Genomic DNA, 16,427 nt, shown 5'->3' with positions numbered 1-16,427 from the left:
CCTCTGTTGCAGCATTTCTTGGAAAGCCTACCCAAACTGTTCTTCAACATCGCTTGGAAAGAACTGTTCTAGGAAGATCCCAGTGAGAGCCATTTATACACATTTGGGACGCCAAACCAAAGCAAAGGACATCTTTCCATATCTTTCTTTTCTTCAAGAATGAGCAAGTATTCAGCCTAAGTGGGTTTTTTTGTTACAGAGCTCTAAAGCAAAATTCCCTTTTAATTTTAACTGGTGTATGTGTGTATGTATGTGTGTGTGTGTGTGTCTGTGAGAGGGAGTGGCTAAGGTAAAAAGGGAACTTTCATACTTCAATCTGTGTGTTTATGCTTCACTTCATTACTGGTTAAGACTTGTTTTATAATAAACAGATGATTTTGTTGTTTATTAAAGAAACCTGGTTGGTGCAATTTATTCTGGGAAAATAGAGTATATGATTGACCGTATGGGTAAGTGGGCAAATTTAAATATATGTTGTGACCTGTGGAGAAGTGGGACCAGAATAAACAGCCTTGGTCGTAATAATATCAAGTTCTTTTGTTTATGAAATTAACCTTCATTGTGTAAAAGTGATTATTCTATTATACATTAATTGTAAGCTGCTGACTTCACCTTTCCCCCTTCATGGATGTAAATGTAGGCACAGCCCTCATTTGAATAGGCTCTCCCACGGGCCATAGAGCATGGTTCAGATGGGCGCTAGGCACTGAAGGCAAATAGAAAGGAGACGACAGACTGCATGCACTGAGGTGAGTCTTTATTGTTTTTACTCTGAGTGACCATTATGGTGCTAGAAGTGGGTACATATGAGATCGTCTCTTGCCTCCTTTGCCAATCGCTCAATCTGCCTGGCCTCTAGTGCAAGGGCCTCAACATCCAGTGCTGCCTGCTCATCTCCCTCCTCTGCATCCTCCTCATTGGTGGGGGAGTGTCATTCAATCATGTCCTTGTCATGCAAGGCCTCCCTGCTTTGAAGTGCTAGATTGTGCAGTGCACAGCAGACCACAACAATACATGAAGCCCTCGCTGGGGTATAGTGCAAGGCTCCACTGGATCTATATGGACAATGGAATCTCATCTTCAGCAGCCCAATGGCTTGCTCATTGGTCACTTGCATGAAGTGTTGTACCTTTCCTCTGCTGCATTGTGAGGGTTTCTCAGAGGTGTCAGTAGCCATGTCTTCAATGGGTAGCCTTTGTCCCCGAGAATCCATCCCTGAAGGCGAGCAGGGGGCCTGAAAAGTTGTGGCACCTGGGACTGTCGAAGTACGTAGGTGTCATGGCTGCTTCTCGGGAAGCGGCACACACCTACAAGAAACGGTTTCGCCGATCAAATGAGCATCGATGGATTGGAAGCCCTTCCTGTTGATGAAAGCAGCTGGCTAGTCTGTTCGAGTCTTGATGGTCACATGTGTACACTCTATCACACCTTGCACCCGGAAGAATCCAGCAATGCCACCACATGGAATGGTCCTCTCAGCCTGACTGTCAGGGTCAGTCCAGTAGCACACATAGTCACCGGTCCTCTTGAACAGGGCATTGGTCACCTCCATGTTGCAGCGATGGGCAGCTCCCCGTTGGATCCTTGGAATGATCCAGACGTGTAAACATTTAGTGCCACTGTGATCTTCAGGGCCACTGGCATAGCATGACCCCAAATCCCATATGTTGCAACTCATAATGCATCACCGTGCATAAGTTGGCAATGGCCCCCTGGAGAACCGTAGTCTTCGCTGACAATGCTGCTCGGACATTTGGAGGTGGATAATTCTCTGGCAGGACACTCTCTGGCACAGGTGGGCCCTTCATGGCATGACTGGCTGCTGCTGCTGCTCTCATCGTGGAGCTTCATAGGCAGGCACAGCTGCCTCCTGGCCCTCCCTCCATCAGATGCGCTGCATCACACCACAGGGGTTAAAAAAGACAGGATGTAAAAGACCTATGCCACATGATCAGTGGGTCTCCAGAGCACTATCGATGGAGAAACGACCCCGCCTTGGCAGTTGTGCCTTTGCTATTTCTCCTGGCAGACTCCACGATGGCCCTCAGTGCCCACCCTTGCTGACAGCCAATCCTCTCATCCATCACTATGGGCTCCCAACCCTCTCTCCCAGCAGTTTGGACACCCGATACAGCCACCCAAAAGCAAGCTGCCCCCTTGCAGATCACCTAAGACCCTGCTCAGCTGGTACTCCCACCTGAAACCCTGCTCAACCGGGACTCCCACCCAAGACCCTGGTGAGCCAGTACTCCCACCCCAGACCATGCTCAGCTGGTACTTCCACCCCAGACCATGTTCATCCGGTATTCCCACCCAAGACCCTGCTCCGCCAGTAGTCCCACTCAAGACCCTGCTCCGCCGGTACTCCCACCCAAGACCCTGCTCCACCAGCACTTCCATCTAAGACCCTGCTCAGCCAGTACTCCCATCCAAGACCCTATTCTGCCGGTACTCCCACCTGAGACCCTGCTCAGCTGGTATTCCCACCCAAGACCAAGACCCCTTTGCAGACCACCCAAGACCATGACCCTTCCCTTACAGATCACCTGAGACCAAGCGCCGCCACCCCCCCAAACCACTTGCAGAGCGCACAACACTGTAGGCTGACAATGGCCTCTGCTCCCCCCCCTTCCCGTATTCAGTGCTGGTCATGGCTGCCTCACCTCAGTACCGTCAGCTTTCAACAGCTGTGTAGACCCAGTAAAAACACATAAGAACTTAGTTGAGACACAGGGTTAGTCACATAACAATACACAGTGTGTTGAAACATAGTAGGGTTGGGTAGAAAGGGGCCACAGCACACAGATCACCAAGGAACTGTAGACAGTACATAAAAACAGGCTGAAACAAGAGAGATGCTACCAGACAGTGTCCTTGCACAAACCAGATAAAGGAGTTTTATGGATACGAGATATGATTAGACCCACAGAAGACAATAGAGTGTAAAGAAACAAGAAGTGTTCAACAGGTTCTCACAGAACCAAATAAGGAATTATCATTATGTCATTATACCAGACCCCTATAAGTAAGAGGCGTGGGTCTTGGAAACAAGATTTAACCCCTGACTGAAACTGGGGATGGCACAAGAACCCCGGGGAAGAACACTCAAGAAGGTACCCTGAGTCAAGGGCTCAGAGAACAGAAGAGCAGCCGCAAGTCCAAGACTGATTGCCTCGTGTCTTGATGGGTAGTATACTGTGCAAGTAGTGAGAGCTTGTACTTGATGTTTTAATGTGTGAATAAATCATTGATATACCTTTCACCAGTCTGCTTTTGTGAATTCTTTAAGAGTAAGTGCAGATTAGGCACAACATAATTGGCGCCCCTGGGTGAGCTCGGTTGTAGTGCTATTTAAAGTTATTTTGAATAGTCTCGCCGAGTTCAAATTAATTTAAAAACTAAGTTAAGAGTTCAATGGACTGGTGAATGGTTGAGTAATTGAGTAGACAAGACAGGACAACGGTTGAGTAATTATGGCCCTGGCCAGGCCAGAGTGGGAGCTGGAACTCCGAAAATATTTGAAGGGCAAGTGGCCCTCATGGATAGATTTTGTAGTTAAGCAGTACACGGGCCAGGGGTCCATTGGGGTACAGCAATGGGAGGATGCGAGTGCCCACCAAGTCAAACGGGCGCCTAAGTTAGTGAAACCAACTGCTATAGCGTCTTGTATCAGGGAATTAGATGAAAAAGAGAGTGAAGTTAAAAGATTGAAACAAGAGTTGCAAAAGTAAGAAAAAGAAAAGAATGAATGGCATGAAAGGGCCCTGAAGGCAGAAACAGTTAGTGCAGCATAGGTGGTGCATTTAAGCCAATTCCAGACTCAGGCTGAAAAGGCTTAACGCAGTCTCAGTCAGGCTGAGAGGGGGGCGGAGAGAGCGAAGGAACAGCTCACAAGAGCAGAACAGAAATGCTCTGAATTACAGACCGCATTGACGGTTCTGCACCACTCACAGAAGGAACGGGTGTACCAGTCAGCAGATCATACAAAATGTCAGCAGGAGATAAGTAAACTGTAGTCTCAACTCTCAGCGCAAAGGGGTATAATATGCACGTTTGCGGATCGGGAGGATGATGACAATGGGGACTTTAATCGGGCCGACTTGGCAGATAAGGCCAGTAAGTACCGTGATGATTGTTACAGTCCTTGGGATGACCACCCCTGAACCCCCAATCAAGCCTTTGGTCCCCACCCTGGCCTTACCTATGGCACCATTGATAACTAATCAAACAGATGGGGCCAGAGGGCTCAATGACTAAGTTTATGGCAGAGTAACATAAAAAGACTATGTTTTAGTGAAATTTCAAGTGAGTAAAAACAAGTTACTGCGTCTTTTGATTCGAATGTGTGAATGTTGGAAGCTTCCACAAATGAAATGAATGTCCTTGGGATGTGCAGCTTATGTTCTGTAGAACTGACAGTCGTTACCTCTTTGTTGCCTGGCCTTAATGATGAAAGCATGAGTCTGTTAGTTGTTCTATTTTTTTTCACACGTGTATATTTTGTGGGAACCTTGAGTCATGTTTTGGTTGTGAACTAGTTGAACCTGTGTGTTCCTTGGCATCAGGACAGGGAATTTGACACAAATTTTGGTATTTTGAATTCATAACCCATTACAGGAATCAATTTTCTAAGTTGTTTGGAATTAAATGAGTGTGAAAAGTGATTGTTGAGTGTATTCATTTCAATTTAAGATTGTGCACCCAGGAATTATATTTTAAGTTAAAGTTTTATTTTTAGTTTAAAAGTTGGTTTTGCAACTGTGAAAAGACAATGAACAATTTTCTAAGAGAAATGCTTCAGCCTTGAAGGTCTGAAGATGTCTTGCAGAAATCCAATTTGAAGTTTAAAACACTGTTTTAATTGGAGTTCCAGTTTAAGATCTGTTCTTGATTTTTTGCAGTTTAAATTAAAGACGTGTTTTACTGACTGTCTTAAGTAGCAAATGTCAGGAATTGGATTTTTTTTATGGGAGAGAAGGATATACAAAGGAGATCTGGAAAAGATTCTGTCTATTTAAAGTTTGTTTAAGAAGCTGGTGTTGAATCTTTTCTTATAAGAATGTTAAATAACTTTTTCATTAGTTTTTGGTTTTATTACAGTCATTTGAAATGGTGCCTGAAGAAAGAAGAAAAATGATGTAATTTACCTATCTTGAAAAAAAAGCACGTGCTATTCTGTTCTGTGTGTAGTTAATAAGCATTATAAGTTAATAATTCTGAATTAAGTTTATACTATTAAGGTTACCTGACCTGTTAAGTTGAGAAAACTGGAAACTTCATTTGTGGCCACAATGAACTTTCAAGTTTATTGTGTCAAGTTTTGAGGGAGTCTTTAATTCCTGACATAAGACTCACTCATATAACATTGGCAGTTTTAATTTTTAAATGTTTATTGCCGTGAATTGGAATTTGGAATCATCTTTTTTGTAAAAAAAAATCCATGGATTAGAAACCTCTTATAAAAGATGCTTAAAGTTTGGAAACAATTGGAGTTTAATCTAAAATGCTGTCTTTCCTGATGGAGATGCTTTCCTTTGAAGTTAATAATGTTACTAATGATTTAGTTGTTTCCAAACCCTAAGGATACCAAAAGAATTGAAAAAAAAACTTTAAAATGGAGTGCAGTTCTTTTGGATCATAAAAAAAGGTTACGTAAAGTGATGCAGCTGAGAAGGTATTGCTCCACCCCCTTGGAGACAAGTAAAGAAATTAACTCTGCTGCAGCTATTGTTTTTCCAATTAATCCACCACACAATTTTTGCATTGCTGAGAGTAAAATTAACCCATTGGGCTTTGGGGCAGAGCCATAATGGATTCTGATGTCACAGCATCTGTTATCAATGAGACAAAGTGCTTGAGAAGGAGAGATAGTTGCAAGCACTTCTGTCTTTCATGTAAAAAAATGCAATGCCAAGTCTGGGCATAAGAGATTGGAATCGATAAACAAAATTTAATTGATATGAGTGGTTATTTAAAGCTCTCAAAGGGAAAATTATCTGACATTTAAGAGGACAATCAAAGTTTTCGAAAACAAAAAAAAACAAAAACAGTCTAACTGGTTTACATTATCAACATTATCAACTTGTGTTGGACATTAGTGGTCCATACCGCTGGCACAAGAGTGTCAATATAAATTTGCGTTTACATTCCAGAGACAACAGTACACCTGGAAGTGTCTCTCCCAGGGATTTCATAATAGTCCGTCGATATTCCACCAGCAGTTGGCACAGGGGTTAAGTCCTTTGTCCTGATCAAAATGTTTGATCCAATATGTGGATGACCTACTGCTCCCAGCGGAGAGTAAGGAAGAACACTTAGAACTACTTGAGGAGGTCCTTCGACTCCTCCAGAAGGTCAGAGTGAAAGTTAAGCCTAAAAAGGCACAGATAATGAAGGAAAAGGTTTCCTATTTGGGAATAATAACAACACAGGGAAAGCACGAGATAGAGCAGATGCGAGTACAGACAATCCTCAAACTCCCCCTACCGCAAGATATTAAGGCTCTGAGATCATTTTTGGACCTCGTTGAGTATTGCAGGAACATTATTGATGGATCTGCCTGATGGTCTCCTGAAAAAGAACTACTACGTGTCTGGTGGACAATTTAATCTACCAGGGCGAAACCCATGAGTGTCAGGTTTTGACAGCAAAGGCCCACAAGGGATCTTTTGTGTCAAAATAAAGGGGGGCGGGTGTACAAGGGAAGGAGCCAGCAATCAAAGCAGCAATCAAAATTTTTGTTGATGGTTCTTCTACAGTGGAGGATGGGATTAGACAGACAGGGTGTGGATTACATGTACAGGATCACAATGGAAAGCCTTTGCTACCTGCCCCATTACTGCAGAGGATAGTACACGCAGCGAGGAAAGGGGAAGCTCAGTATGGGATCATCAAAGTAAAGGCTCATAGCAAGGAAACCCCCGGAGGAAATAGGAGGGCCAATGAGTTGGCAAAAATGGGGGCAAAAGGGGGTAAATATTGGGATCCAAGGGGAGATGACACCTACCCCATAAGTGTGGTGATAGTCTCCCAGTTTAAGATTAAAGATCTGGTAGAGGCGCAAAGCCAAGATCCCATGCTAAAACAGATACAGAAGGGAGAGAAATGGCCAGAAGAGTATTCTAGATGGAAGTCAAAGATACAGACGGAGACAGGTGTAGTAATGAAGGAAGGAAAATATATGGTGCCAATACAGGAATAGGAATCAAATAATTTATCAGTGTCATGATGTGCAAGGACACCAAGGGGTGAAAGCTACAGAAGGTAGGACAAGGGGTAGGTCAATTAGTCTGCATAAATGATGATGAGTTTGACCCAGCTGGGGTACATTAATCAGAACTGTAAATAAGACCAGGTGTTATCTTGATCTTACAGGTAACGGGATGAAACTCTGACATCTATCACTTGTGACAATTGCTGCAGCTGTGGCCGTCAATGCAGTGAAGGAGGATGACAAACCGTATAACACCAAGTGCTGTAATGGAAACTGGTTCAGGGGAGGAGATCTGGATGACATTGCCCGACTGGTGGAAATACACAGCAACTACCTGGAACTACGGAAAGATGAACAGGCTCATGACGATCAATGTAAACGTCACTAGCGGACAATGGGTATGTATCGAATGCCCAAAAGAGACCACCATCATTAGGGTCACTCCAAGGTCCCAAGCCGAGTTCCCCATATGGCAGCGCGATGATAAAGACTGTAGAAACCGATCAATGTGCGTGAAATTACCCAACAGTATGAGCTTGAATGTTATGGAAAAAATAAAAAAGGACACTATTACAGATCATGGGCTTTCAGGCAAGAAGCACCAACCCCCATGGTTACCCCCACATCCGAATTACCAACGAGTAAGGTTACAACCCAGCAGCCACAAGTGACTGATCTCCCTTACCCTGCCTTAACTGCAGGACCAGAAAATAGACTTGCAATGATAAAAACTAATAAAATCGTATATGATAATATACAGCATGAGTTGGTACCGGTAATATTGAATATATCAGATATCCAGCTACCTGACTGGTGCCCTGAGAAGACCCGACAGTTGTACAAGGTACTACTGCAACAACTGTTGGGACAAGAGTTCGGTGACGAGGGAATAATGAAGGGAAAGAGACGTTAACGTAGTTTAGTGAATGACGTGGTTATGGTCTTTAATACAGGAACTGTAGGTAGTAGGGAATATGGGATTACTGTAGGGTTAGTATAAATGGGTGGTTCTTGGTCGGCACAGACTCGGTGGGCCGAAGGGCCTGTTTCAGTGCTGTATCTCTAAATAAAAAATAAAATAAAAAAAACTTCAATTGTCAATACAATTGATTTGTAAAGCGTGGACCAGAAGGTTAGAACTCTCAACCAGCTAGTAAAGGATATTTTGAAAAAGGAGCAAAAGGGACAGAGTGGTGTAGCTAAAGTAGGACAGGGTTTGATGAACGCAGTGATAGGACTGGAAGGTCATGCTCATACTATTAATGATATAATAGAAAGGGTAAAGGCGGTCCACGATATTTCAAATAATGAAGGTGTTTGTAGTACACAAGGTACGTGGATGTTGGAACTAACTTGGCAAAAATTTGAGGCAAACTGATGCGAGACAGGTGCCAGTTTGGATAAATGACACCCAGTTGGAGGACTTAGCTAGTCACACAAATGAGTAAATTACCAGGTGCCAACTCAGAAAACTTGTTAAGGTATGGAAAGGTCAGGAGTGTGTAAATACGAGATCTATGAGTATTGGAGTAGTATTGGGAATACCTGTAATTCCGAGAGATAAGTTAGGGATGCAATTATATGAAGTAGAAAATATAGGGGTAATAAGGGGAAAAGATTACATAAAATACTCTGATATTGCCCTATGTTGTGGAAATCGGAAAGGAAATAATTGGGGCAACCTTGTCTAAGTGTAGTCTGGAAAACCAGGTGGTCATATGTCTTCATCCTATATATAAAACAGCAAAGTCAAAATGTGGATTTAATGCCACTGTAAATTGAACCATGAGACTAGGAAAGCACTGTCAGGGCTAACCCATGTGGCCTAGATGGGAAAGGGGAGATATTGTTTAACAACCACGGCAAAGGAAGACCAGTACAGACATAACCGGACTTGTCCAGTGAGCAACTGTATGTTCTGTTTCAACCCACAAATACCAATCAAAGTAGGAAAGATGGAGTTGGTAGACAAACATAAACGAAAGACGGAAATGCTAACTGTAACAGAAAATATTAAGGAGGACTTGATAAATTACCTCCGGGAATGAATAAACTATTCAGCCATTGCCCACACATTTTTGGGTAAAGAGAGACAGCAATTAGAAGCCATTGCTGTAGTGTACTACAATCTGGAACAACAGTCGAAGAAGCTACAAGATGAGATTGACGAGATAAATGATTGTACTTGGTGGGAGGACTTATGGAACTGGGGGTCAAATGTGCAGATACACCCCTGGTTTAGAATTATCTCCCATGTCCTGATAGTGGTTTTGGTTACCATGGCGTTATATGTGACATACTTAATTTGGAACTGTAAGAAATTGATTAACGAATGTGAGAAGATGTATGAACATAGGTTGGACCTTAAAGGCAATCAGTACTCGAACTTGCTCTATAAAAAGACAGATGATTAATTATGTAACACAAGGATAATTGTATAACCTATTGGTAGATACTTAAAATGAATTAATGAATGATCAATGTACTCTGAAAATGAAATTGCGACTATTATATTCACACAAGTGATTGATTATGTAAATAATAATGCTTAAATTGTGCTTTCTTGAACATTACACTGCTTATGCTCATGCCTTGGAAATGAAATTGTAATTGCACAAGTATACTACCTAAGAGATATGAGAGAGTGATCCCTTGGTCATAGCCCTGCAGGATCAAAGGCGGGACTGTAGACACAGTAAAAACACATCAGAACTTAGTTGAGACACAAGGTTAGTCACATAACAATACACAGTGTGTTGAAACATAGTGGGGTTGGGTAGAAAGGGGGCACAGCACACAGATGACCAAGGAATTGTTGACAGTACAGAAAACAGGTTGAAACAAGAGAGATGCTACCAGACAGTGTCCTTGCACAAACCAGATAAAGGAGTTTTATGGATACGAGATATGATTAGACCCACAGTAGACAATGGGAGAGTGTAAAGAAACAAGAAGTGCTGACCATGTTCTCACTGAACCAAATAAGGAATTATCGTTATGTCATTATACCAGACCCCTATGAGTAAGAGGGGTGGGTCTTGGAAACAAGATTTAACCCCTGACTGAAACTATGGAAGGCATGAGAACCCTGAGGAAGAACGCTCGAGAAGGTACCCTGAGTCAAGGGCTGAGAGAACAGAAGAGCAGCCACAAGTCCGAGACTGATCACCTAGTGTCTTGATGGGTAGTATACTGTGCAAGTAGTGAGAGCTTGTACTTGATGTTTTAATGTGTGAATAAAACATTGATATACCTTTCACCAGTCCGCTTTTGTAAATTCTTTAAGAGTAAGTGCAGATTAGGCACAACAGCTGGGAATCCAAAGGCACGTGAGGGCCGCCCGTCGTCTACTTAATTCCAAGCACCCCATTGAATCACGTTGAGTTTGATGCTCATGTATTAAAACTATATGTTCAACAATTTAAATTGTATTCCCGTCGCATCAGGGCAGCAATGCCACCTTGGTGCTTTCCCACCGCTGACTAAATCCAGAACTGATATCATGACACATCCGTTGTGATTCTCTGGAAACCCCCCCATGCCACTATTCCCGTTCCAAACAGCCACACTAAATACAGCCCTACGTGTGCACTAGTGTATGTTAAAGATCTAGGATTTTTAAAATTCCCAGAATTCTTCAGCAAATTGATGATCTGCAAATTTTTTTTAAAATCTGACTCAATTGGTGAGGATACACAGAAGTAAAACCTTTAAGCCAAGGCTCAATAGCACATTATTCAGAATTCAGAGTGCTGCTACTTACCAAATCTTAGAAATAAACGCTTAAATAAAAAGCTGAAAGTAATTAACTGCTGTTGAACCCATTCTGTAACTTTAAGTGGCTACCTAGACTCAGGCTGCAAACAAAAAAAAGATAGGGAACACTTAAATCAGGTATCCAATGAGGAATCTGTGTTTTGTAAATATTGCATGGTGAGTTCAATATTTTACTGTGACCAGCAACTGTTTTCTACTTTATTATATACTTTCAAAAGTATTTAAATCTGAAACAAGAAAAAATGATGCTCTTTAAAATATCTATCTGCTTTGGTTTTTCTTTTTGATGGTCCTGGTTCAGTTCTCTACTTCTTTCTTATTCTTGCTTTTTTTGATGTTGATTTCTCTCTTCAATTTCTTTCAAGAAAATTTTTATAGGTTTTCATTTTTAATATACTTTTGTTTTTTTACCATGTTTTTATTTCATTTTGCTTCTTTTTTTGCAGTATTCTTTCTCATTATGGGGGGCATTTATATCTGGGGTGGGAAGGCCTTCTCATCCCGCCACCAATTGTGGCCCTTAACTAGGCAATTAATGACCAATTAAGGGCCTCATCCCACCGCCACCACAATTAGCTGTGCGGGTGGCCCTGTTGCCACAAGGGAAACAAGCCATGAAAAAACGACTTTCCGGCTCTAAGGTGGGGGTGGTGGTGGGAGGGGGTCTGGGGGGGAGGGGGGGGTCCCTCGTTAAAAGGCACTTAGTGCCTGAACGAGGTACCTGCGTCGGGGGGGGAGGGGGGGGAAAGAGCCCGCTGAGAGCCATGCCCTTGCTGCCGATCCTCCTGCACTCCCTTCCCCTGCGACCTCCACCCTGTAAGAACCCTCCTGCCCTGTGACTACAACTGTGGCCTGGGTCCAGCGATGCTCCTGGGCCTTGGGTAGGTATTCCACTGGCAGCAGCCACTGCCTGTGTAGTGGCACTGCTCAGTGGAACAGTTGCCAGCCTCTGATTGGCCGGCAGCTCTCCAAGAGTGGAACTTCTGTCACCAGGGTCCTTGATCCTGTGGAAGGCCTGCTACTGTCCACTTCTGTGCCTAATTAATTGGCACTAGATTCAGTGAGCCTTGCACAGAAGAGGCAACACAGGGCTCTCGGCGTTGTTTTTTCCGGACGTTGAGACAGCTTCGGCTGTTTGGGGGTTCCCCAGCTGCATTTTACAGTACTCAGGCAGTTAATTGCCCAGCACCAGGGTCCCATCCCTTTAAGGATGGGGATCCCACCTCTAAGAGCTGCCAGCCAAGCAGATGTAAGTGAGGCAAGCTCGCTGGGGGCAGGCAGGCAGAGACTGCAAAAGCAAGGGGGCCCCCTAAATCCCAGCCCACAAAGAAGCTGCCTGGTTTTACTGGGCAGCCTCCCGACGTGGTGAGATTCCCGCCAGCCACTTGCAAAACACCAGCAGGGACGGAAAGAGGCCTCTGGGAAGGAAGGCAGTCCTCAGCCTTCCCTGACTGACAAAATTCAATGGTGTTTGGAAGGCGACAGGCACTCCATCCCCTGCTTTGTCTTGCTATTTTATGGGTGTCCTGTCTCCCTGCCCATCCCAAAAGGGTTGAGAAAATTCAGCCCAATATTTCAGGTCAATGACCTTTCAGCACCAACCTGAAACATTAGGCCAAATTTTGTTTTGAAGCCGGTAATCCCGTCGTTGGAACCGGAAGCGTATGTGCTTTACATTGGGCCCATTGACCTTCATTCAATGTTCCCCCACTTCTGCCCTCATCCCTTCCCCTCCCTCCCAAAACCATGACAGAGTTTCCCTTGTCCTCACTTTCCACCCCACCAGCATCCACATCCAAAGGATCTTCTTCTGTCATTTCACCTCCCCTCCACTGTCAGCATTCCGAAGGGATCGTTCCCTCCATGACACCCTGGTCCACACTTCTATCACCGCTGACTCCTCATCCCCTTCCCACGGCAGCTTCCCATGCAAATGCAGGAGATGCAATACCTGCAGTTCTGATGAAAGGTCACAGACCTGAAATGTTAACTCTGCTTCTCTCTCCACAGATGCTGCCTGACCTGCTGTGTATTTCCAGTACTTTCTGTTTTTATTTCTGTTTTACATGTTTTTGCTTTTGGACAGAGCTGTTCATTATTTTGCCATTAATGCCCTCTCTGGACTAGCTTTGTCTTTTACTACAATTATTACCACTCCCTATGCCTTTTGTTCCATGACATCTCTGTCATTAAATCTCTCCTACCTTCTGCCCTATCAAACACCTTCCCTTTTGTTCTTCTCCCCCCCTCCCCCGCCACTTACTTAAAGCTAACTACATTTCTAACCTTTGACAGTTCTGATGTAAGGTCATAGACCTGAAATGTTAACTCTGTTTCTCTCTCCACAGATGCTCCCACACTTGCTGAGTATTTCTAGCACTTTCTGTTTTTATTTACTGCATTCAATGTTGCTGTGTGCAGTGATAGGATTTGCAGAGTGCTGAAAAGTTGCAGAGTAATGGCGGACAGTAGACCCCGGATGGCCCCACATTTAGTGATGCCTCCCTCCAGGTGCTCTTTTTACAAGCTGCTAGGGAAATGCGAAAGATTCTCTTCCCTAAGGGTGGGAGGAGGAGAGCTGGGAGACTGGCCAAGCAAGCCTGGCTGCAGATTACCGAGGTGGTCAGCAGCTGTGGAGTCACACCAAGGGCATGGATTCAGTGCTACAAGTGGCTCAATGATCTCATCCGGGCAGCAAAAGTGAGTACCTCTTAAAGCCTTCAGCTCTTGAGCCTTGCATTTGTCAGAGGAGGAGGGTGTGGAGTGGAGAGGGGGTTCCCACTCACTCATGGACAAAGGGTCAGAGGCTGCAAACAAACTGCCTGAGGCATGGCGAAATGGCCCTGAAAGGTGACTGCTTGTTGTTGGAGACCCTCACGAGGTTCCTGGAAAGGAGCCGGATGCAGGACGCAACTGTGTGTCCCCTCCCTAAAAGATGGACAAACACTAGGATATGTTTTGGACTTGTTCCCGCTGGGAGACCAACAGCATTCATCCTCGTGTCTGTGGAGAAGATTGCACACAATTGCAGAGAGCAGTCCAGGACTGGCTGTGGGCTGCCGATTCTCCATTTCCTGAGCCCGATGGAGGAGGAGGCCATGGAACTGGCTGGGTCACAGGATGGAAGTAGTATTGCATATGGAGAGAGTGGGGCACCTTTCCAAGAGTAAGGTCGTCATGGCGCACAAGGGTGCATCTGCAGCAATGAAGCCATGCTGCTCATTAGGCATCTGGTGCCAAGAGGGGGGCTGGCGCACCATCCCCGGCAAAGGCGTCCGACTCCACCGCCATTTTTACAGGGTTTCAAGCCCTTCAGGGCTATTTAACTGTTTCAAGCAACAGGTGTGTCAAAAGATTAAAATAAAATCTTATTCTTACTTCCAATCCCCTCTCCCACTCCCCCCCCCCAATGAATATTCAGTTTATTGTTTGTCCTATCCCCCCAAAAAAAGTAAATTTTCGATCACGACCTTCCCCCCGAACTTTCTTTTCTTTAACCTTCAACCCCTTCCCACCACCTCCTTAATCAATTGCATTAATTTTTGCCGCTCCCCTCCACCCTGAAAAATTCATTTCTCTCCCCTCCTCACCAGTGTCACACCTCGGATCGCCGAATGCGAGAGTTTCAGCCACCGGCCGGAATATCAATGTAAAACGGTTGTCAGGACAAGGTAAGTGTTTATGCATTGATTTAAATTTATTTAAATATTTAAAAGGCGGCTCTGCCACTGAGCAGCCCCAAGGCCTCGCTGCCGCCAGTAAAATGGGGCGGGGCCTTCCCGGAGTCGAGGCCCATGGCGGGCCTCTCCAGTACGTATTTTCTGGACCCCACCGCTACGACCCCTGACGTTGAGGGGGGCTGGTAAAATTCAGCCCGATTATCTGCTTCAAATATGTATACTACTTATCTATTTCTCTTTTAAAAGGTACAATGGTCTTGACCTCAACTACTGTCTATGGCACAGCTCCAACAATTCTCCTGGTTTCCCTCCTTATTCTTTTGGGGACAATTTTAAATTAATAATGCCTTGTCATGATTCTCCTACAAGAATAAATAGGCTTTCTTTGCTCACATTACAACCCTTCATGATTTTAAAAGCCTCTTAAATCTCTTGTTAACATTCTCAGCTCCAAATCACAAATCTCGTGGATGTAGTCAAAGTAAAAGTGAGATTTGTGCCTAACTTATCACAGTTCTTGGTCATGAAGGAACATACTAACTGACCACCTTGATATGCATCAGTTTTGCAAGGCGCAGATATCCCATAGAGCTACTGGCAGAATTCTTGCTTGACAACTTTTTTATGCTCATTAAGGGATGCTCATGTTGAATAATTAAATAGTTTACCACGTTTTGGATTCTGTGTCACAAACTCAATGTTCCCAGACAAGGCAACTGAAATGAGAACAGTTTTGTGTTGCGAAATTTAGAAACTGAACTGAAAGTCCTCAAAGGCAGTTCATTTAGGTGACTTAAAGCTGCAAGAGAGGGAAAACACTTTTCAGGCAGTACTGAATTCCTATTCAAGTCCAGAAGTAAGGACACTGTGTTAACCAACTATGCCACCCTGTCTCATAGTTGATATATATTTTAAACCCAGACATTTTTATTATTGTAGTGTTGAATTTGACTTCTAATAATAATTTCAGAATACTTTCTAAGTGAATGTCATCAATACCATAACGGGCTAAAAACAGCCAAGGATTATGACCTCATGAAATACTCTGATATGATGCAAGAGAAAATGTCTTTCGAGACTAGTGTCCCTTACACTTACTTAGATCAAATGCCTACTTTGGCAATATTTGTGGAGGATAATGAATGAAGAACCATTCCTTCGTTGAAGCTTAAACCTGAAATTGTTTTCATTATATTTCACAGACCTTGAACAAATATTGCTTATGATTTGAATGTTAACACAGAAAAGTATTCCAAAATACATAAACTCAACAAGTGGTAGCTGAATTTTTCCTCACTCAGAAACAAAGCACAGACACCATTAATGTGTGTACAGTTTTGTTTTTAAGAACACAGCGTTTTGGTGTACAGAGAGCTCTTGAAATCAGAAAGCTAGCTACAAAATGTTTGGTGCGCATCTAATTTTTTAGCATCAATGCTTATGCATCAATGTACATCATTTGTACAAAATGCACTGGAATATTTAATTTTACATTTCTAGGTATAAAATAGAAAAGCTACAACAAATCTAGAAGAAAGAATAGTATTACCACTGATTGAGCCATTCTTTTCCTTGCCGTTAATCCGTAAACGTAATTTTCTACGATTATTCCTGTCAGTAGATGGTTCCCGTGGGGGCTGAGGCTGTTCGATTTGATGTCCTTCTGAGAAAACTTCATTCTCATCTTTAGGTTTAACTAAGAGAAGGATCAGATAAACAATATGGTTAATTGTTTTCTAGCTGCATTTCCCTGGTTT

The 16,427-nt window shown here is 43.6% G+C and overlaps 1 protein-coding gene across 8 annotated transcripts in view; it reads right to left on the bottom strand.

The window, feature by feature from the left end:
- The window catches only part of cfap20dc (CFAP20 domain containing), a 548,283-nt gene that overhangs the window by 274,105 nt on the left and 257,751 nt on the right, over positions 1-16,427 (bottom strand). For all 8 annotated transcript variants that reach the window (XR_010976965.1, XM_068051613.1, XM_068051614.1 and 5 more), the window contains one exon: positions 16,220-16,366. Coding sequence is in view for 7 of the 8 variants with exons in the window: in XM_068051613.1 (XP_067907714.1) it covers positions 16,220-16,366 (147 nt within the window). In the remaining variant the exon portion in view is untranslated. The remainder of the gene's footprint in view (positions 1-16,219; positions 16,367-16,427) is intronic.

This window comes from Heterodontus francisci, chromosome 19 (assembly GCF_036365525.1).
Source record: "Heterodontus francisci isolate sHetFra1 chromosome 19, sHetFra1.hap1, whole genome shotgun sequence".
Taxonomy (NCBI): domain Eukaryota; kingdom Metazoa; phylum Chordata; class Chondrichthyes; order Heterodontiformes; family Heterodontidae; genus Heterodontus; species Heterodontus francisci.
Note: the sequence above shows the minus strand (reverse complement) of the source record. Positions and strands in the feature narration are given on the sequence as shown.